The sequence below is a fragment of the Euprymna scolopes genome, chromosome 8 (genome assembly GCF_053919585.1).
Source record: "Euprymna scolopes isolate OS-2025 chromosome 8, ASM5391958v1, whole genome shotgun sequence".
NCBI lineage: Eukaryota > Metazoa > Mollusca > Cephalopoda > Sepiida > Sepiolidae > Euprymna > Euprymna scolopes.
The window spans coordinates 145,821,716-145,844,437 of record NC_136489.1 but is presented as its reverse complement, the minus strand read 5'-3'; the positions used below and the strand labels follow the sequence as shown (position 1 = coordinate 145,844,437).

The 22,722-nt window shown below is 32.1% G+C and overlaps 1 protein-coding gene across 1 annotated transcript in view; it reads left to right on the top strand.

The window, feature by feature from the left end:
* Nucleotides 1–536: 536 nt before the first annotated feature.
* LOC145283814 (crooked neck-like protein 1) overlaps nucleotides 537–22,722 on the top strand; it is a 36,472-nt gene continuing 14,286 nt past the window's right edge. Inside the window, exons 1-7 of the mRNA XM_080132902.1 lie at nucleotides 537–715; nucleotides 10,142–10,231; nucleotides 12,081–12,143; nucleotides 14,294–14,385; nucleotides 16,085–16,168; nucleotides 18,560–18,678; nucleotides 22,446–22,568. Of these exons, the coding sequence (XP_079989028.1) occupies nucleotides 665–715; nucleotides 10,142–10,231; nucleotides 12,081–12,143; nucleotides 14,294–14,385; nucleotides 16,085–16,168; nucleotides 18,560–18,678; nucleotides 22,446–22,568 (622 nt within the window). The 5' untranslated portion in view covers nucleotides 537–664. The remainder of the gene's footprint in view (nucleotides 716–10,141; nucleotides 10,232–12,080; nucleotides 12,144–14,293; nucleotides 14,386–16,084; nucleotides 16,169–18,559; nucleotides 18,679–22,445; nucleotides 22,569–22,722) is intronic.

Genomic DNA, 22,722 nt, shown 5'->3' with positions numbered 1-22,722 from the left:
AAATATTTGCATATTTTACAAAAATTCGGGGGGGGGGGATAGCAATCTTATAGTTAAATAATTAGAGATTTATAAAGAATCAGAATCGGGAATTTAGCACAGAATCGGTAATTGTATCGGAATCGGGAAAAATATTGGAATCGTCCCATCACTAACACACACACACACACATATATATATATATTTGGCGAAGGTATAGAAGGTCCCCTAGTCCTGTCTCCCTCGTGTTATGAAAGGTTTCTAAATAATAACGTTATTATTTAGAAACTTATTCTTAGCATGAGAGGAGGAGGAGGAGGAGGCTTTGTTAACTATTCTCTACCTACATCGTATTTTGATATTTAATTAGCTCATAAAAATGAATAAAAATACATGAATATAATATATTAATATAATTTATCTTAAAAGATAAAAAATAAAAAATAAAGTTTCAGTTGTAAGATGAACGCTATTCTTTAAGAAAACTTTCTTATTTGTTAGTGGTGTGTGCCATTCTAATGAAATAAAACCCCTAAAATTTGAAACCATTTTCAACACTTTTGCGCATCCGTAGTTTAACTAACTATCGTCAACTGTTTGTGTTATTCCAGACAGATCTCGTGTCGTATACAATAAACGGTAACTTGTCGCTCGGATTATTTTTGCTTAATAATTTATCAGAATCATGGCTGAAGTTACACCTGGAGGAAAAACCAAAATGCCGAAAGTGGCAAAGGTAAGTAATTTTTAAAATTTGGTCAATCTCATCGTCATTATTTTATGTATAAAGCACCCCCCTCTTATGCTAACATGAGTGTAGGTAGCGACTGTTTATGTCTTTAAAATTCAGAAGAGTTCAATTGATTTATTAATACAATTAATTTTTAAAGTTTTTTTTTTTTTTTTAAATTTTAATAAAATTTAATTTTCGAACTGATACTGCAACGGCGGACCTGAACGAGAATCAATTACCCCCTTATAATTTTAACCGGCATTCTGCAGTTGGTATTTTTTACAACCTAACCGAGCGACCCAGCTAGGTATAAACACCCCCATGTTAAGAACGGCTTTCGGAGTAATCCCCCCCCCCTCAACCTCGAAAACTATACTATAAAAATGAGGGGGGGATTCTCGTTCAGATCCGTCGATACAACTTTTTGTTTAATGGACGAATAAAATAATTCTGATGAATTAGTTTAGACTGCCGTATTTTTCCCAAAATATATGGTCATTATTTTGATTTTTTTTTCCACGTGTTTTTGAAATTTAATTAAAAAGAGATTTCGTTTTAACATCAAAATACTCCACTCATAAAAACTGTTCCTCGTGCTGAAATGTTTTTGTCACTTTATTAAACGTAATTTGTTTCATCGAAAAGAAAATTAAATCGTTGTTCGTGAAAATGTGCATAAAAATACCTCATCATTATTTTCATTTTAGCTAACAATAACATTGCCAATAAAATGGCGGGTTTGTATTACTGAACACATAGATTCGAAAAAGTTGTCAAAAAACAAATATATAACAAATAAATGTTATCAAAGGCAAGATAAGTTACTTTTCTACCAAACTGAGTATATTTTTCGTGTTTTTATTCAATGTAACATGTTTATTCAGCTCGAAAAACATACAGTGTTTACCGATGTATTGTAAAATTCAAGATGGCGCCTCACCCCCTCTTTAACACGGTAAGTTTGGGAAAAGGTGTTATAAATAAAAAACTAGAAAAAATACTATTAAAAACCCGCCGAATATATGTCACGGTAACATATATTGAGCGAGTTTTTAACAGTAACTTTTTCGAATCTATGTGTACAGTAATACAAACCCAACGCCGAAATAAAAATCCATCATGTAAAAAATAGTCGCCATTTTTATAAACAAGTATTGACAAGGGCGATAACTCTTAAAAAATTCTTTTTCTATTTTTTATTTTATTTGAAGAATAGGAAATTTTTATTCTTTTTAGAGTTTTGTTTATAAATCAGATTCCATGGCTACTAGTGTTGACTCAGTAAAATCCAATAAATTGTGTTGCAGGGGTCGATCACAAATCGGTCTTACATTGAAAAAAAGAAACACAAACAAAAATACAGCAATAGTAAGAAGAAATGAAAAACAACGCAGTATTTTGTGCGAACAGTTGGCAGAGATGGCGGAAATTTTCTGTTTCTATGTCTATCCTTGTAGCCATGTCACTAGTACGGGTGCTGAAGGTAAACGTTTTATCTGGGCTGACGTTATCCGCCTGATAGTCAGGGACCCGAATCTTGGATTAACCACTAAGGAGGCTGTCCTATCAGCAGGTGCAAAGTACTGGGGCTGCTGTATTACCATTTGGTGAATGTATTCTGGACCATGCAGTAGCTTCTGATGGGGCCTCTCGATGCCATATTAGTGGGTAATTATTACGGCTTTACCTTATCATGAGCTACAAAAAAAAAAAAAATTCTTCGTTTCTTTTTGTCTCTTAGTTTCCCCTCTCTGTCCTGCTCTAAGTAAATCTGACGACCTAGTCCACAAATTGCAAAATTTCATCATGACAAGTTTCAAGAAAAAATACACGATTAAACCCGGTTCTCCAACTTCCAACGTAGACCCTTACTACCATGTCTCCTTCTCCAACATCAGGGGTCTACGTTCTAACCTTCCAAAGGTTGAAACCCAATTACAGGAGACTAAACCAGACCTTTTCTTTTTAAGTGAAACTGGCATTGGACAGGCTATTTCCCTAGAAGAGTTCGCAATTAAAGGATACACTAACTTAACTTCTAAATCTGACCCCCAAGATCGCCATGGGCATGGAATATGTGTGTATATTAAAGATGGCTTTCCATGTGGTATGGACATCTCCAGGGAAGATCCTAACTTACCCTATATGTGCTTCTGGGTTGCTTTAGCTCACACTACTGCATTTATATTTACTCTCTATCGCCCCCACAACAGCGGAGTTACTATCTTTAAAAGCATATCTGAGAAAATTGACCAAGTCCTATCTGCTTATTCTTCAGATAACATTCACGTATGTGGAGACTTCAATGTTCACAACGTTGAATGGTTGACCCACTCAAACAAGACCGATGATGAGGGGAGGTTCTGTCATGATTTCTCCATTGCCTATGACCTCACTCAGATTGTTCATGAACCCACCCGTGTGCCTGACAATGATGGCCAGTATGCGAGCCTACTAAACCTTTTTCTCACAACTTGCCCTGAACTATGTTCAGTTTCTGTTCTGTCTCCTCTTGGATCTTCCGACCACTCTGTTGTATCAATAAAGATAAAAATGAAATGTAATAAGTCCCCAGACGTACCTCTCCATCGTACAGTATATCAATACACTAAGGCTGACTGGGATAGCTTCCGTACATTTATATCGGATCTACCTCTGCATTCCATGTTTTAAAAGGATGTGTCCTCTATAGTATCAGACCTGACGGAATGGTTAATTGTAGGTATAGACCGTTTCATACCCTCAAAAAAGTTCCAGCAAAAACCTAACAGCCAGCCATGGTTCTCTCCAGAATGTGCTGCTGCCATTGCGCACAGAAATCACTTTTTCCACTGCTTCCAACGTAATAGATGTATGGAAACTAAAGCCGCTTTCAGGACTGCCAGTAACCATTGTAAGTAATAAAGAACGCAAGAGAGTTGTATGCTCAATCCGTTAAGTCCAAAGTAGCTGAGCAGTGGCATGATTCCCACCAGTTTTGGCAAATAGCAAACAGAATCCTGAACAGAAGCGTCTGCTCTATCCCAACTATCATCAATGGACCTGAGGTAATCTCGTCAGTATCAGACAAAGCCAAACTCTTTGCCAAGAACTTTGCAGCTTGTATCAGAAAACACGCTATGTGATATACGTATATCTGTACGTGATGTTGTTAAGCTAATCAAAAACCTTGATTCCAGTAAAGCAACTGGCCCTGACGGTATTCCAATTATAGTACTCAAAAAACTTCAACCTGAACTAGCGCCCATACTTACAAAACTGTTTAAACGTTGTCTTAAGGAGAATAGTTTCCCATCTCCCTAGAAAATTTCATCAGTATGCCCTGTATTTAAGAATTCAGGTGATCGCTCATCCCCCTCTCAGTACAGGCCAATAAGTCTCCTGTGCGTCATGAGTAAGTTGCTGGAATCTGTGTTAAATACAGAAGTAATCAACCATCTCAACAAAAATAACCTTCTTAGTGACACTCAATATGGTTTCCGTTCTGCTAGATCTACAGCAGATGTGCTTACAGTTATATCTCATAGGATTAGCAAATCTCTCGACGGAGGCAACCTTTCTAGGGCAATTGCTCTTGACATATCAAAGGCCTTTGAAGGGTATGGCATAAAGGTTTACTTCACAAGATCTCTAGCTATGGTATAGCTGGAAATGTCTTCTCAATTATTAAATCATTTCTTTCTAATAGGTTCATAAGAGTAGTAGTTGAGGGGCAAAAATCAGAAGCTCACAGTATTAATGCTGGTGTCCCTCAGGGGTCCATCCTGGGCCCAACTCTTTTCCTGATCTACATTAATGATCTTCCAAATCACATCCTTGCATCATTTGTAGATATTTATGCTGACGACACTACCATTTATTGTAGCACATCTAAGACAGTAAACGACCAAGTTCTCTCTGATTCTCTCTCCTCTGATTTTGAGCACGTAGTACAATGGGGAAAGGAGTGGCTGGTTACTTTTAATGCATCTAAAACCAAGCTTCTCTCTTTACATCATCAACATTCTGATCCACATCTGGCATCAATTGAAATGAATGGCTCTCGTCTTCAGGAGGCCTCAAGTTTTGACAAGCTTCTGGGCTTGACCATTACTCCTGATCTTAAATGGAACACGTACATCAAATCTGTTGCCAAGGGCGCTGGAAAAATGGTGGGATCTTTCTATCGATCCGGTAGATATCTCACTGGTGATGCATCTATTTATATAAGAGCCAGGTACGTCCAAGGATGGAATACTGTTGCCACATCTGGTCAGGAGCTGCTAGAAAGGACTTGTCCTGCCTTGATAGAGTTCAAAATAGACTTCGTAGCCTCATAGGAGATGTCCTTTTCTCTTCCCTGCAACTTCTATCTCACAGAAGAAATGTTGCGAGTTTGTCTCTGATGTATCGTTATTTTCATGGAAAGTGTTCGACTGAGCTTCAGTCTATGGTCCCCCCTCGCCTAATTTTCACAAGAAACACTTGTCTAGCTGAGAACACTATCAATAATTCCCCCCACTCTTTATCTGTGCCTAAACCTAAACGTAGATTCCATAAACAAAGCTTCTTTCTTAGAACTGCACGCCTGTGGAATTGTCTTCCTTTTTCCTGCTTTCCGGTTGACTACAATATGGTTGTGTTCAAGTCTAACATAAATAAGTTCTTGATGAGCCGTTCCATATAAGTTATCAAATTTACCGAATTTTCATTACTAATGATTACTATATTGTCCAATTTCTACTGTACACTCTTTAACCCTTATCCTTGAGTGGCCTTTTGGCCTTGATAATGTGGTGATGCCTGTGTAAAAAAAACAAAAAAAACACAAATCAACAGCTTGAAAGATGGAGATCATTTTATTTCATCGAGAAAACAAAACAAAACAAAGCAAACAAAACAAAACAACAAATAAACAAACTAGAGGCTATAAACGTGACCAAGAGCTAGATCGACAGGAAGACGTTGGCGAGTGTTGGAAAGGGGAGGACGTTGCTAGATGCAGGAGGGCATTAATGGGAGCTGTGGGAGAACGTTAGTAGAGACAAAAGGTGCCAGAGGACATTGACAAATGCAGGAATAGGAACAAGCTGTAAATGTTGATAATGCATAGATCTGTTGAGCACGTAGTACAATGGGGAAAGGAGTGTTAATGATGACAGGCAGTTATTGTAGATGAGCTGGAGAAAGTGAAAGGGCTGCTACGGCATCTGCTAGATTGTTGTTGTGGAAAAATTAATGGGTACCGTTAATGTCTAACAAAGATCTGCAAAGAAAGGTCGGAAAACACAGCATCACATCTGGCATCAAGGTCAGGGAGAAAGCTCCTAATGAATGTCTGAGTGAAGAGATGCACTCTATACTGTATTTCTGGCAGCTGCTGGTACAATGCTTTGGTCAGATTTGGTTGGTTAGAGTGGCTATATCTGAAGAAAACAAGTGTTCGTTTCTGTCACATGATTAAAAATGTTCAAGGAATGGTTAATTGTAGGCATAGACCGATTCATACCATCCAAAAAATTCCAACAAAAACCTAACAGCCAGCCATGGTTCTCCCCTGAATGTGCTGCTGTCATCGTGCACAGAAATAACTTTTTCCATAGCTACCAACGTAATAGATGTACTGAGACTAAAGCTGCTTTCAGGAATGCCAGCAACCACTGTAAAAGGGTAATAAAAAATGCAAGAGGGCTATATGCTCAGTCCGTTGAATCCAAAGTAGCTGAGCAGCGGCTTGGTTCCCACAAGTTTTGGCAAATAGCAAACAGGATCCTGAACAGAAGCGTGCGTTCTATCCAAACCATCATCAATCGACCTGAGGTTATCTTATCAGCATCAGACAAGGCTAAACTATTTGCCAAGAACTTTGCAGCTAATTCTACCCTTTGCGACGAAGGCCATCAACTCCCTGTATTTCCTCCTATAACAGACAACACGCTATGCAACATACAAATATCTGTGAGTGATGTTGCCAAGCAAATCAAGAACCTTGATTCCAGTAAAGCAACTGGCCCTGACGGTATTCCAATTCCAGTACTATAGTACTCAAAAAACTTCAACCTGAACTAGCGTCCATACTTACAAAGCTGTTTAAGAATTGCCTTAAGGAAAAGTGCTTCTCCACACCCTGGAAAACCTCATCAGTATGCCCTATATTTAAGAATTCAAGTGATAAGTCATCTCCCTCTCAGTACAGACCAATGTCTCCTGTGTGTCATGAGTAAGCTGCTGGAATCCATATTAAATAGAGAAGTAGTCAACCACCTCAGCAGAAATAACCTTCTTAGTGACATGCAATATGATTTCCATTCTGCTAGATCTACAGCATATCTCATAGGATTAGTGAATCTCTCAACAAAGGCTTCCTTTCTAGTATAATTGCTCTTGACATATCAAAGGCTTTCAATAAGGTATGGCATAAGGGCCTTCTTCACAAAATTTCCAGCTACGGTATAACTGGAAATGTTTTCTCAATTATTAAATCATTTCTCTCCGATAGGCTCATAAGAGTAGTGGTTAATGGGTAGAAATTAGAGGCCCAGAGTATTAATGCTGAAGTCCCTCAGGGGTCCTTCCTGGGCCCAACTCTCTTCCTGATCTACATCAATGATTTCCCAAAACACATACTTAAATCATTCGTTGACATCTATGCTGATGACACGACCATCTATGGTAACACATCAAAGGCTGTAAATGACAAAGTCCTCTCTGATTCTCTCTTCTCTGATCTTGAGCGCATAGTACAGTGAGGAAAGAGATGGCTGGTTACTTTTAATGCATCCAAAACCAAGGTTCTATCTTTACATCATCAATGCTCTGATCCCCATCTGGCATCAATTGAAATGGATGGCTCTCGTCTTGAGGAGGCACCATGTTTTGACAAGCTTCTGGGTCTGACCTTTACTCCTGATCTAAAATGGAACACGTACATCTGGTCTGTTGCCAAGGACGCTGGGAAAATGGTGAGATCCTTCTACCGCTCCAGAAGATATCTCCTTACTGATGCAGTTCTCTTTCTGTATAAAAGCCAAGTACGTCCAAGGATGGAGTACTGCTGCCACATCTGGGCAGGAGCTGCTAAAAACAGCCTATCCTGCCATGACAGAATATAAAATAGACTTCATGGCTTAGTGGGAGATGCTCTTTTCTCTTCCCTGCAGCCTCTCTCTTACAGAAGAGACATTGCAAGCCTGTCTTTTTTTTATTGTTATTTCCATGGCAAGTACTCGTCTGAGCTCCAATCTCTGGTCGCCCCTCGCCAACCTTTCATGAAAAACACCCGTCTAGCTGAAACTACTGTTATTAATTTTCCCCACTCTTTATCTATGCCTAAATCGAAACGTAGATTCCATGAGCAGAGCTTCTTTCTCAGAAGTGCACGACTGTGGAACTCTATTCCGTTTGCCTGTTTCCCACCTGACTACAACTTGGATGTCTTAAGTCCAACATAAACAAATTCCTGACAAACCACCCCCTGAAGTAAGACAAGCTATCAAATCTCCAATACTAATGATTACTACGATACTATCCCATTGATTACTGTACACGCAATAACCCTTATCCCTGAGTGGGTCTGGGCCTTGATAAGTGGTGATCTTAAAAAAAATAAAAAAAATGGGATAATTAAATTGGATAAGTATCTGCTAAATAAAAAATATTGATTAGAAAATAAATGGAGATTTTGGGGCAAATTTAATATTATTGAAGTTTCATTTCTTCAGATATTGAATATATATATATATATATATATATATATATATATATATATAAATGCAACTTTGTGTGAGTTCGTTCCTTATAAACTCTGAAATGGCTGAACAGATTTTCTTTAAAATTTAAGAACTTTAGTAGTGTATAGGTCTGGGAGTGATCTTAGTTAAGTTTTGTCTCAGAATACCCCCGATAATGACCGATAATCGAAACCGTTATTTTATCTATCATCGGTAAAGACATTTTTTCCATGTCGTCACTTAGCAAAAATGATAGAACAACAGGCAGTGAAACTTCTACTATGCGTAAGTTGAGAGCATGTATTTTTTTTTGTGCATGACATGGTTCAAACTCTGTATGAAAAGTTTGAATTTTTTTTCATTAACTGTAAATGAAGACTTGAAAATTTATGTTTTCTTCTCTTTTTTTTTTGCATGACGTGGTCTGTAGGTTCAAACCCCACACATAAATTTCTTAATTTTTTTTTTTTGTTAACTGGAAAAAAGTTTATATAAAATAATTTTATAAAAGAAACAGTAGGTTCTCTAGAGTGCAATGATGAATAACATATATTTCTGACCAAGTTACTGCATGGAGGCATGTGACGCTTCCTCTTGGTCGATTTCATGGGTTATCTTTCAGATGCAAGGTTCATTGTTTACTTGCGGTTTTAACGATGTAAGATTCCGTTGTACGGAAGACTAAATCGGCCAAAATGTCTATGATGTTTTTATTGGCGCTTTTCTTCGTATTTTTAATAACATTTTTTTGCACCATTTACAAGTTCTTTTTACAAATAATTTTTTTAATACTGTAATAGTAAAATAAAGATACATTTATTAATTATACGGAAAAAGTATCTCGTAATGTTTTCACACGAGATTTTTTTCCTGTTGATTTCTCTTTTTTTTTTTAATATTAAAATTGATTTAAAGTGATTTTCAAGCCTTTAACATGACGGAGTTTATAATGAAAACCAAATTACCGTTAAAATTAAAATAATCTTTATTAGAAATTTGTAACAAAATAACAAAATTATAAAACTATTAGATTAAAATTGAGAACTTTTAATTAAACAACGTGAACATTTTATAATGAGTGTTTTCATGAAATGTATTTTTAATAATAAAAAAAGTGAACTTTTTTTACTTAAACTTCATAAAAAAAACGTATCCAATAAAGAATTTTACTAAAATAATTTTACTATTACGGTATTAAAAAAAGTATTTGTAAAAAAAAAAACTTGTAAATGGTGCAAAAAAATGTTATTAAAAAATACGAAGAAAAGCGCCAATAAAAACATCGTAGACGTATATTATCATTTAAACAGTATATCAATTTAAATATTTAAATTCAGTAAATAAATTTAAATATTTAAATTATGGCCGATTTGGTCTTCCGTACAACGGAATCTTACATCGTTACAATCGCAAGTAAACAAGGAACCTTGCATCTGAAAGATAACCATTTCATGGATTTCGATGGCAATAAAAATATAGGAATGTGAAATATTAATTGATTATCATTCACTCCCGGGCAACGTCAGGTCTCCCTGCTAGTATGGTATAAAAACTTAGCAACTTTTTGTGTGAAATAGACTTATTTAACTCATTAACTAAATAAATGACCTAAAGATTTTCTAGTAATGATTTGTTTCAGAGGTTAATAGCCTCCCCCCCCCTTTCTTTATCATTACATTTTATAACCATTCTACTAATTGTTTTTGTTTTGCCATTTCAGGTTAAGAACAAAATGCCTGCCCCTGTGCAGATCACAGCTGAGCAACTTCTTCGAGAGGCCAAAGAACGAGAATTAGAATTGGTGCCACCGGTGAGTTTTTCTTTCAATTGTTGACCATTGTTGACAATTCTTATGTGAAATTGATTGAAATTCGAATAGTGGTAAGGTCTCCTGTACCTTTTTTCTATCACTGAAATGGATCATTACTTCTTGCGAGTAGTGGTGAAGCTATATAAAAATCAAGTTTTTTGTGCTGCTTGTATTTCTATTGTACTTGCAGCTGCAATCTCCAGGTTTAACTCTGCCGATACCTGTTCAAAGTTTGGATTTATTACTCTGGGCTTATTCGAAGCTAATTCATCAAACAGGCTTGAAAGAGATACAATTTTACTTTCACTTTGATCTTCTTGACCCTCAATAGAACTTGAAGTGTTCTGCTTCATTAATATCAGCAGAAAGTAGAAGTAGAATCCAATTCTTAATGGTGTTTTCCATGACATTTTTTCTTAAATTTAAATTTGAATATTGGATCTAGAAAAATAGACAAGTTTTTTATCATTTAGATAGGATGAAAATCTTGTTTCCATTGATTCACTGAATTGTTCAACAATTGTAAGAAGGATTTCACTAAAGTCAGAAATATCAGATTGGACAGCTTTTGATGGAAATAACCTTAAAGCTAAAATTGTAGGTATTTATTATTCATATGGTTAAGTTTTCTTACTTGCTTCTTTGGTGATTTTTTTTTTTTTCAAATGGACTCAGTAACTGGATAATTTTTTGAACAAATCCTCATTATTAAGTTGTTAAAATGGGAATCTTATCAACCACACACATTACAAGAACTTTTTGTTGTTCTTAATTTATGTTCAGCATATAATCTGTTGAATTCCACCATACAATTACATTTTGAATGAGTTTGTTTTTCCAAATCAAGCTGATCCTGTATTTCAGTTTATTTGCTAATTGCTAACGATTAAAGTGAAATGCTATATTTCTGTTGTAATGATTGTCTTCAATGCCTGTGGGGAAAATAAGGAGTCATTTTTTGAGAGTTGTAATGCATGTATGAAGCATGATGGTGAGTTTAAATCACATTACCTGACAGCAACAACTATATTTGCTTCTGAATGTTGCAAGACTTAGAAAACTTTATTAAAAATTGTATAATGATCTAGAACATTGTGCAATTCAATTATTCTTGCACCTGTGTATGCACCAGGAAATGGAACAACTCTAAACACAACTCTGCACTGTTCAAAGTTCATTTGAAGACCAATAACCTCTCAAATGCAGAAAGGGAACATTATTTGTCCAAAGTCAAAGAAATTCTGTTAATTTCATCAAGAGATGATTTAATTTTTGCTTTACTTTTGTAAATATATCTGAAATTATTTTTTCAGTGAAGTACTTTTTTGGTGGAATACTGTAATTTGGCAAAAAGTTTTGTAATAAGCAAATGTCACATGTTATAGAATACATTCTTATAAGATTTTTTTGAAATACAAACATGTTCCCGTGTTAAGATGTTGCCAGGATATTAAAATATTCCCATGTTAAGATGTTGCCAGGATATTAAAATATTTTATACAAAATAAGCTGCAAATATAACTAAGAGAAGATGATGACATGAAGTATTCCCTGAATCTCACTAATTTGGTTGTAACTTATGAATTTTCTATTCACAAAAATCATTTTCTAATTTAAAATTGTGAAAAAAAATAAATAAAATCAATGCTTATGAAAAATAAATTTAAAAGTATTTTATAAAATGTTCCCTCATAGAAGTGTGGCTGGTTAAAGTTGATGTATATATTTTTATAATTTAGTTATTAAAGAAGTTTCTCTTTAGATTTTAGGTTTTGGATTTTCACATCTTTCTAATCGTTCTTTTTCTATAAAACAATGTTTAAATGTTTTTGTATCAAATAATTTTCAGCCTCCAAAGCAGAAAATCTCTGATCCTGAGGAACTAGCTGATTACAGGCTTAAAAAAAGAAAGGTAATTGATTTTACTTCCATTTCAATACATAATAAAATATCAGTTGCTATGGTTTTTGATTCTGTTAATTAATTCTAAAACACATGATTAACAAAACACTTTTATACCACTTTTCTGTCTCTTTTTTGCTACATATATATCTTTTTTGCTACATATTTATCTGGATTTGAATCCAGACAAGCATTATTGGTTACATAAGTGCATACGTTTCAGTGAAATTCCAATTCAAAGAGACCACCTCATCAGACCAAAAAAAAGCGATATTGAAAGGAGTCAAAATTACATTCGTTTTTTTATAGGATATTTAGGTATGGTTTCCACTTTGGAAGAAAGTGGGATGTATACTTTGTGAATGTGAGCAGTAGGGCTTTTTTTGGAGGGAGGTGTGGTGAAGGAATGGAGTAGGAATGGGGGGCTTAGGGAAGAGGGGAAAATATGAGTTCATGTGGTCAAGCTGTAGCAGTGAGGGGGTATTGGTATTATTTTAACTTGGTGGTTGTTTATTGGTCTAATAAGTTTCGTTTAAGGTTGTTTATTGTCCTAATTGGCTTTGATCTGAAGTAATATTATGTCTTCATCGCTGTTAACTTCCCTATCTTGAATTTTTATGTTTTTTTTTTCTTTTCTGGTGGCGACTACATTATCTGCCCATTTTATTGTTAAGTTATATTTATTTATTTATTTTATTCCTTGCTTTTTTATCCAGGCTAAAATATGCACTGTAAAAAACCCAGAAATAGAGAAATTCTACATAGGCAGCATCTTAATGACCTTTAAAAACAAATTCTATGGTCATACACTATCCATGAATAATAAAGCATATGCTATGGACACCTCATTTTCAGTATACTACTGGAAGTTAATTGAGGTGAACAAAACAACTGTAGTCGAATGGAAAATGCTTAAGAAAGCAAAAACATGTAGTTCGTTAACTTCACCCTGTTACCTATGTTTAACAGAGAAACTTAGGATTATTAGTTTTAAGGATCGTGAAAAATTAGATGTAAAAGTAGAATTGGCTTTGAAGGCTACGTTTTAAATAAGATGTAAAAAAACGAATAGCGATCCGATCATAACCAGTAATACTACAAATCATAATCTCTTACTCCCAATATCTTAATTAATAAGTGAAACAAGGGAAGAGTTGAAAGAATACAAAGTAGTCCTAATGCACCACAAATTAATAACTATACTTACTAAAAACCGACACCCCTCTAATTAATTGATAACTACACCCACCAAAAAGCTTCGAAGAATAGGCTAACATATTTAACTTAGCTAAATTAAGGAAGGAACCATCCTCTCATTACCCTCAACACCATCTCGAGCGATGCTGTTTAGTGCTAAGCTAAATGAGCAGAAACACAATATGCCAAGAAATGGATAAAAGTATGTGCACTTTGGATACTTAATAATTAAACACTGGAAGACGATTAATTAAAATAATCTATGGGTTTAGCACGCTTGTAATTAAAAAGTTGTATGTATACCTACAAGAAGTATTATCGTAAAGCAACGTTGCATAAGGAAACCAACCACATAACACACAATCTTATTTTTCAGCATCATGTAAAAAATTTTTTTTTATTTATCCAGAATTAACAAATTAAAAAAAAAAAAATTGAGTTTTGTTAAATTGGACTAAGATTTTAAGTTTTCAGAAAATAATTACCTTCCTTGTTATGATTCAAACTCTTTGATTTCTTTTTTAGCAAAAGTTAATTTTTGCAAATTATCTTTGAAAACTATTTTCATTAATAATTAATTTTCTAAATTATCGTTTTACATAATTTTTGGATATGTTCATTACCGCAACATGACAATTAAATGGATACCATTGGGTTTACTTGAAATTCAATATTTCGATTTTTGAATTTCGCCATTCTAACAAAGAAACACCAAGTGTTTCATCATTTTTATAATTGTGACAATAAAATGTTTCTACATTCATCTGAGTTCTCATAGCAAATAGAACTTAAGATTACAACAGATGACAAAACAATTGGGAAAGAATTACAAATCTTATTGATTATATTAAATTGTATGAAACTTACCAAACCATTTTCCTCCAATTTAAAGTCCTATGTTCTTTTATTATTTTATGATATGTTTTTCATTCAGATTTCTGTCAACCATTTCCATTTTTGCAGGCATTTGAGGACAATATCCGTAAGAACCGAACGGTCATGACAAACTGGATCAAATATGCTCAGTGGGAAGAAACACAAAAGGAAATTCAGAGGTTGGTCATTTTAATTTTCATTTAATGCAGATGTTTCTCTTAGCAAAATTCATAGAATCTCTGTGTTCAATAAACAAAAATCAATTCAATATTATTAATGTTTGAATTGTGAATCTTAAATATAACAACAAAAATTTTTTATTTTTTTACTTCCTACAAAGCAACTATATAATAACACAAACGATATCAAAGAAATGTTTGAAAATGCTGAATTAGACTATATTTATCTGTGTAATACAAAAACTGTAATGGTGTTGCTTACTTGTCACCATGCACTTTTTTTGTTTGTATATGAATATTTTAGATGGTTGGGTGGGGCGGGAGAATGATGCAAATAAGGGGTGAATGATAAAAGAAGTATCTATAATTATAAAAAAATATGTTTATTTTCTTTTACATAAAAATGTAATTAGAACAAAATTCATATTTAACCAAAAGAAGATAATTATTTTTTTGGCTGGCAAAAATGTCTAAAAGGCAAATAAAACAATATTAAGATTATTTGTAATCTAGCAAAAGTAATGGAATTTGAATTTCTTAAATTAAATATTCTCAACTAGTATTTCCTTATAACCATAATGATGATGGATGAGCATTGCAATTGCTGTACTAATAATTTTTTAAGCAATGTCTGTGTGGTACTTGCACAGTTTAATTAAGACATTAAAAGAAAATATTGAAAAAAGTTTATATTGTACGTATCCGTTATGGAATGAAATTCTCCCCCCAAAAAACATTCACTTAATTTCATCAAGTTTTTTTTACAGCGAAAAACTGTTATGATACCGAGCAAAAGGTTCAATTTTTAGAAAGAAAAGCTAGGATTAAAGATGGGGAGGGAGTGTCAGTGCTTTAAACTGAGTTATCTCCTCGTGGCGTGTTCTAAAAATTCAAACAAAAATTCCAAAAAGTTCCAAGATGTCTACCTTCAACGTGCTGTCATAAAAACACGTTTTTCTGCTGTAAAAAAAAATACTTGATCAAATTAAGTAAAATTTTTTTTTTGAGATCTTCAGTTCAAAATGGATGCGTACAATATAAGCTTTTTTTTTTTTTCGATATTTTCGTTTTTTAATGTCTTGATTAAACTGTACAAGTACCACTTGTGCATGAAGCTTTTTTAAGTAAGGAAAAGGTTTTGCACAAAACCCATTCCACTCTTTGCCACTCTGAGTCTAAAAGGACAAGTCTGTAGTATAGGAAGTCAGTTAGTGTGTGTGTGTGTGTGTGTGTGTTATCAGTTTTCCTTGTTCTAGATGCCTTAAACACATTTCACTGTTCTTATGCACACATGATAATTCACATCTTGATGATTGCAGTTTCTTCAGATTTATCCACTATCATCCTTTGCATGTGCATGGCTTTGTAGGTGGCTTTTTAGATTAGCTGCAGATTTGCAGACAAACATCATACATTTCACAGCATTTATGTGTTTTGAAATTTGAAATGCATTTTCTGTGTATAACCACGTTCATTTTAAGTCTGGATATTACAGCTTTACATACGGTATAATACATACGAGAATGTAGAGAAACATTAAACTAATAGTTATTATAATAATGCTGATTACACATCTCGGGAATTATACATGCAAATATCTGCTAGTTACATAAAGGTTTGAGAGTTGAATTTTTATTATTTGTTTTATTATATATATTGAAATGTATTTTACTGTTTCATTATCTTCTCTTTTCTAAAGAGCCCGATCTGTTTGGGAGAGAACATTGGATGTCAACCATCGAAATATTACAGTTTGGCTCAAATATGCTGAAATGGAAATGAAGTAAGTTTTTAATCTTAATAATATCTACCTAGTTTTATTTCAAAACATGAAATAAAATAAACACTTTTGAAATAAACACTTTTGAAATAAACACTTTTGAAATAAACACTTTTGAAATAAACACTTTTGAAATAAACACTTTTGAAATAAACACTTTTGAAATAAACACTTTTGAAATAAACACTTTTGAAATAAACACTTTTGAAATAAGCACTTTTGAAATAAGCACTTTTGAAATAAACACTTTTGAAATAAACACTTTTGAAATAAACACTTTTGAAATAAACACTTTTGAAATAAACACTTTTGAAATAAACACTTTTGAAATAAACACTTTTGAAATAAACACTTTTGAAATAAACACTTTTGAAATAAACACTTTTGAAATAAATACTTTTCAAGTGTTAAATAGAAATGAGAAGCTATTCATATTTGCCAAGTTCTGTGACAAACAAAAGCATTCAAAACATAATATTGAAAACTGAAACATATTTTTCTCCTGTTTTCTTCTCATTATTACAATCGCTTCAGGGTCTCTTTTCATTTTTTCTTAACTTCGACAATTACAAGGCTTATGTCAAAGCAACAACATTTATTTCTTCTGCCTTTATCCTGCACAGTACAGTACACACGAGATTGCTCCTTCCACCATACACGGTCAAAAGTTTGGTCAAGACAAAGTCTAACTATTCTGAGCTCATGCTGAAGAGTATTCAAGCACATTGATTTTAAATGTTCTCTCGGCCTCTTCAAAAGACCTCTTGAATCACATTTTTGTGATGATGTTGCTTTCATATAGTGCATATTCATACCAGCATAGATAATTCACCCTCATTTTGTCTTCGATCAATGACATTTCAAACATGGTTGAGTGAGTTTGGTCTGATCAATATTTCTATAAAATCAACTGTAATCAAAAGTAAAACAGTTGCATTTTTACATAACCATTTTTTTCCTATGTGCACAATTGTTTTTATCTGTATTCACCCATTCATTTTCTATGCTGACATAAATACAAAGTATCTGCTTTGAAAACCTTGCATTAAATATGAATATTTATAATCCATAATATCAATAGTAAAGAAAACGGTCATCTACCATATGTTGAAATCTTGTAGAAAAGATAAGTGAGCACATTCCTTCATAAATTCAAAATAATTAGGTGTTCTTAAAAAGATTTGTTTATTATAAGTTTAATAAGTTATTATGATAACCACATAGATTTAATAAACATAATGAGGTTTGTTGATGCATCTGTCTGACAGATGATATTTCTGATTGATTTTAAATAGTTTGGAAGTATTTACTTTTTTATCAAATGTAAATACTTATTTTCTTTTAAATGTAAAAATGAAGAGAGCAAAATTGACTTTTGTTAAAGATAGATTATAATATAGGAAGAATGAAATGGTAAAAGAAAAGATTGTTGTGGAGGGGGGATTGGAATGTATTAAACACCAGAATTCTCATTATCTGTAGGTTGTGAGTTTAATTCAGGTCCAGAGCAAGTTCACAATATAAATACGTGCTTAGGTTGATACAAGTTGAAAGTACCCAAAATACTTCAAATCAATCAGAAACATCAATTACCATGTTGAAAACTGAGAATACGTTTTGCAAGATTAAAATTATAAATTTGGATTATTCGGACGACTATTCTCATCTTTTTTGTCATTTTCACATTTTGGCCAATGTAACCTTCAACCTTCTTCAAGTACATCTTTTTGGACGCTGGAATCTTTGTCAGACTTTGTAATCTGTATGAAATCCCTAACCTGTGGCACAATGGATAAAGGCATTTGGTGAAATCAGTTCTAACTGACAGTCTCCTGGAACTTAAAAATTCAAACTCCACTAAAGGCAATATTAATTTAGACTAAAAATTGCTTATCATTTTCAGCTGATAATGGCTGATGGAATATGAGAATCTATGTCTGTGGATTAAATAAACGGTTTGGTTTAAAATTCTGTATAGATTTCAGAGTTTCACTAATAGGTTTCTGAGTTCAAAAAGATGCACCTGAAGAAGGTCAGTGATTACATTGGCCGAAATATTATGAAAATGGCAACAAAAATGAGAATAGTAGTCCATATAATCCAAATAATGTAAATTATTAATCCTCATCTAAAAAATTCGAAAACCTAAAACAAGATTCTGGAGTTAAGTCCCTTCATTAGAACATTTCAAAAATAATTGTTATTTGAGCAAATTTTGAGAATCTTTATCATCATTTATGGTTTAAAACTTTTTATGGGTGTCCAACTGCTTTCCCAGATTTTTGGTTTTGCATATTTGTAACTTAATATTTACTAATGAAATGGGAAAAAATTTTTTTTGATGTTTCGTCAATTCTTACAAAATCCAATTCAAATGTGATTTTCTTTTGACAGAAATCGACAGATCAATCACGCTCGTAATATTTGGGACAGAGCCATCTGCATATTGCCACGGGCCAATCAGTTTTGGTACAAGTATACTTACATGGAAGAAATGTTGGGGAATGTTGCTGGTTGGTGTATCTTTTTATTAACCTTAAAACGTTCAGTTTTCATTAAAATTATCGACAATATTTAAAATTCCTTATCAACATAACAACCAATCTACAGAAACAAGATGAAAAAAATTGTAACTTAAAAGGAAATGCCTCATGTCCAAAAGACAAATATCAAGTTATTTCTTTTTCTTTTAAGGATTTGGTTTACTGCGGTGGATACAGAATCAAATTTATATGATAACTGATGTTTTCATGATCAAATCAATAAGCTGAAGAATGCATTCACATTTGTATTTGTTCTATCCCTGATATTAAACAGCATCTTCTCATTAAGAGAAATGGAAAGATTATGAGGGCCGGGGGGGGGGGGTCCAAATATGCTTGACCTAACCGTGATATATGTCCCCGATAATTTGGAAAACCCTATATGGAGTAGTTTATATTCGGACAACCCCTGGCCCTCGTAAGCTCTCCATTTCTCTTACCAGGCTACGTTAAATTGAACCCCTCTCTTAAACTTATTTTTATTTTACTTATGTATTATACAATCGATCTAATTCTACCCTCCCTCCAGGTTTTTTAGTTTTTTCATCATTATTATTTATATATGTTTTTATTTTTATGATTATTATTATTAATATTATTATTTAGATTTATTATTATTACTTTATTACTATTATTAATAGTGGTGGCAGTAATAGTAATATTTTGTGAAAGTAGTAGTTTTCTTATAATTTATTTATTTATATGTATGTGTACCCCTTAATAATCCTTGAGTATTATTTATTATTGAATAATTCTATGAATATAATTTTTTCATTATTATTATTATATTAATATATATTTAATTATTTTAGTATATTTTTATAGTATATTTATTTATTAATTTATCTACCCTTAATTGTTGTATCTTTTTATATATGGGTTTATGTGTTCAAAATTCAAAATTGTCGGAGGAGTTTGGTAGAGTTCTCAAAAGTAAAATCGTTGAACTTTGACCCCTTAACAGCCAAATTACTGGCCGAAAACTGATCACATAGATTTCCCCAAATCTCAGTACCCTGTATATCAAATTTTGAGTCTGTAGACTTTAAATTGACAGAGTTATTACGTTGGGAAATGTACACAGACAGACCCACAGACAGACAGATACACACATGTTCACTTTTATAGATATATAGATATATATATATATATGACTTTGTCTCTCTCTCTGTTTTATGCAGAATGGTCTCAACCAAACTAGTCTGTCAATTTTTGGTCTACAGACTTGAAACTATATATAGGAGATTTGAACTTGTGAAACAAATTCAATTTGGTTTTTGGTTAGCAGTCAACTAAATGTGTTACTTCTACACATGCAAAAATATACATTTATACCTTTAACAACAATATTTTAAAAGTTTTTATATGTGTATGGCTTTGGCTCTGATGGTAATGAATAACGCTGGAGGATTATATGTTTTGGTTTCAATTCTAGCTGATGGCACTCAAGTCATATTTTTATTTATTTTTTAATTTTTGAAATCACTACTATATATCAGGTACAATATAGTAATCTATAGAGAATTGGTTCTATAATAATATATACAAAGTTTGCATAAATTAAAATATATTTAACCATATTTTATAACTGGGTAATGTTATGTGGCCTGCTAGTGTGTGTGTATATATATATATATATATATATATATATATATATATATATACTCTGTGTATTTCAGCATATAAGGTGACTCAGATAAAACAAGATACAAAAATGGAACAAATTTTCATAAATTTATCATATATCGTTGTATAAGATGACTGCTAAATCACAAAACCATGTTTGTTTGGCCTAGGCTAGAGATTGTATGTTTGTTTGGACTAGGCTAGAGATTGTATGTTTGTTTGGCCTAGGCTAGAGATTGCAACACCCGGTATCTTATAAAACATTGGTTTTTAAAGATGATTTTTTTTACTTTAAGGCTGTCTTATCTGCCAAAAGATACAGTATATATGTGTGTGTGTGTATGTATATATATATACACACACACACACACACACACACACACAGTTCCTATCTGGCATTGCTTAAGATAAAAATGCATTCATATTAATGTTAATTTTATTAACTCATTAAACTCAGATCTGTATATTCACTATTGAGTACTCTTTTGAATGAAACTGTAATAATATATAACATCAGATTTACCCAGCTTTGGTTGAGTACTGAATATGGTAAAGATAATAAAACTTGGGAATAGTATGAATGCCTTAATTCTGTCTAATGTTGTAAAACATTTTTTTTTTTTTTTTTAGAAAAATAGTTGCCAGCATTAAATGACTGTAAAAGTTAATATGCCGTTTTTTGTGTCTGTTACCCCTTTTCTCTCCTTTATTGTTCAGACAAAATTTGAATTCTTTTTTAATACTTCATTCTTCTTTAGAACCTTTTTCGCATTTCTACGTTGCTGACATTAGTGTTTACGGGTCTGAATAGTTGGGTGTGTAAACAGCTGATACAGACGTTGCGAACTGACAACTCTGCCATGTTTAAGTCCTATTGGCTATCTTGTAGTGATATTGACAACAAAACAATCAAATAAGGCAAAAATATTGTAGCTGAGTTGATGTTATTTAATTTGCAGAACGATTTGTGTTCATAAATGTTTCTGCTGCTTATTTGACATTTATATTATTATTTGACATTTATATTATTATTTGACATTTATATTATTATTTGACATTTATATTATTATTTGACATTTATATTATTATTTGACATTTATATTATTATTTGACATTTATATTATTATTTGACATTTATATTAATATTTGACATTTATATTATTATTGGACATATTATTATTTGACATTTATATTATTATTTGACATTTATATTATTATTTGACATTTATATTATTATTTGACATTTATATTAATATTTGACATTTATATTATTATTGGACATATTATTATTTGACATTTATATTATTATTTGACATCTATATTATTATTTGACATTTATATTATTATTTGACATTTATATTATTATTTGACATTTATATTATTATTTGACATCTATATTATTATTTGACATTTATATTATTATTTGACATTTATATTATTATTTGACATTTATATTATTATTTGACATTTATATTATTATTTGACATTTATATTATTATTTGACATCTGTATTATTATTTGACATGTATATTATTATTTGACAGTTATATTATTATTTGACATTTATATTATTATTTGACATTTATATTAATATTTGACATTTATATTATTATTGGACATTTATATTATTATTTGACATCTATATTATTATTTGACATTTATATTAATATTTGACATTTATATTATTATTGGACATATTATTATTTGACATTTATATTATTATTTGACATCTATATTATTATTTGACATTTATATTATTATTTGACATCTATATTATTATTTGACATTTATATTATTATTTGACAGTTATATTATTATTTGACATTTATATTATTATTTGACATTTATATTATTTGACATTTATACGCAAACATAAAACTTTACCAAATTATTCAATCTTTTTAGTCATAACTTAACATTTTCTGTGCGATGGACATTCAACTAACGCATGTTCCAATTGTCATTAATAGATCTTGCATAAATTAAAAACTATGTATTGAATTCATAGAAATGTATGAAAACTTTGTAATCTTTGAGGTCCTAAAGAACATGAAAATAAATGCAAACGTATTGAAATACTCTCAAGCTATATAATTATTATTTTACTGCAGGAGCTCGTCAAGTGTTTGAACGATGGATGGAATGGCAACCTGAAGAACAGGCCTGGCACTCCTACATTAATTTTGAATTACGATACAAAGAATTGGACAGAGCAAGAGCAGTTTATGAACGATATATCCTTTTTATTTGTTTGGTTTAAAAAAATTTTCTGATTATTTATTTTAAAAAAAATAAATTTAAAGGTTTTTAAAAACAATTTTGGAGTTTATTTTTTCTACTTATCAATTTCATAACTTGTAATTATCAGTTGTCATAAATAAAACAACT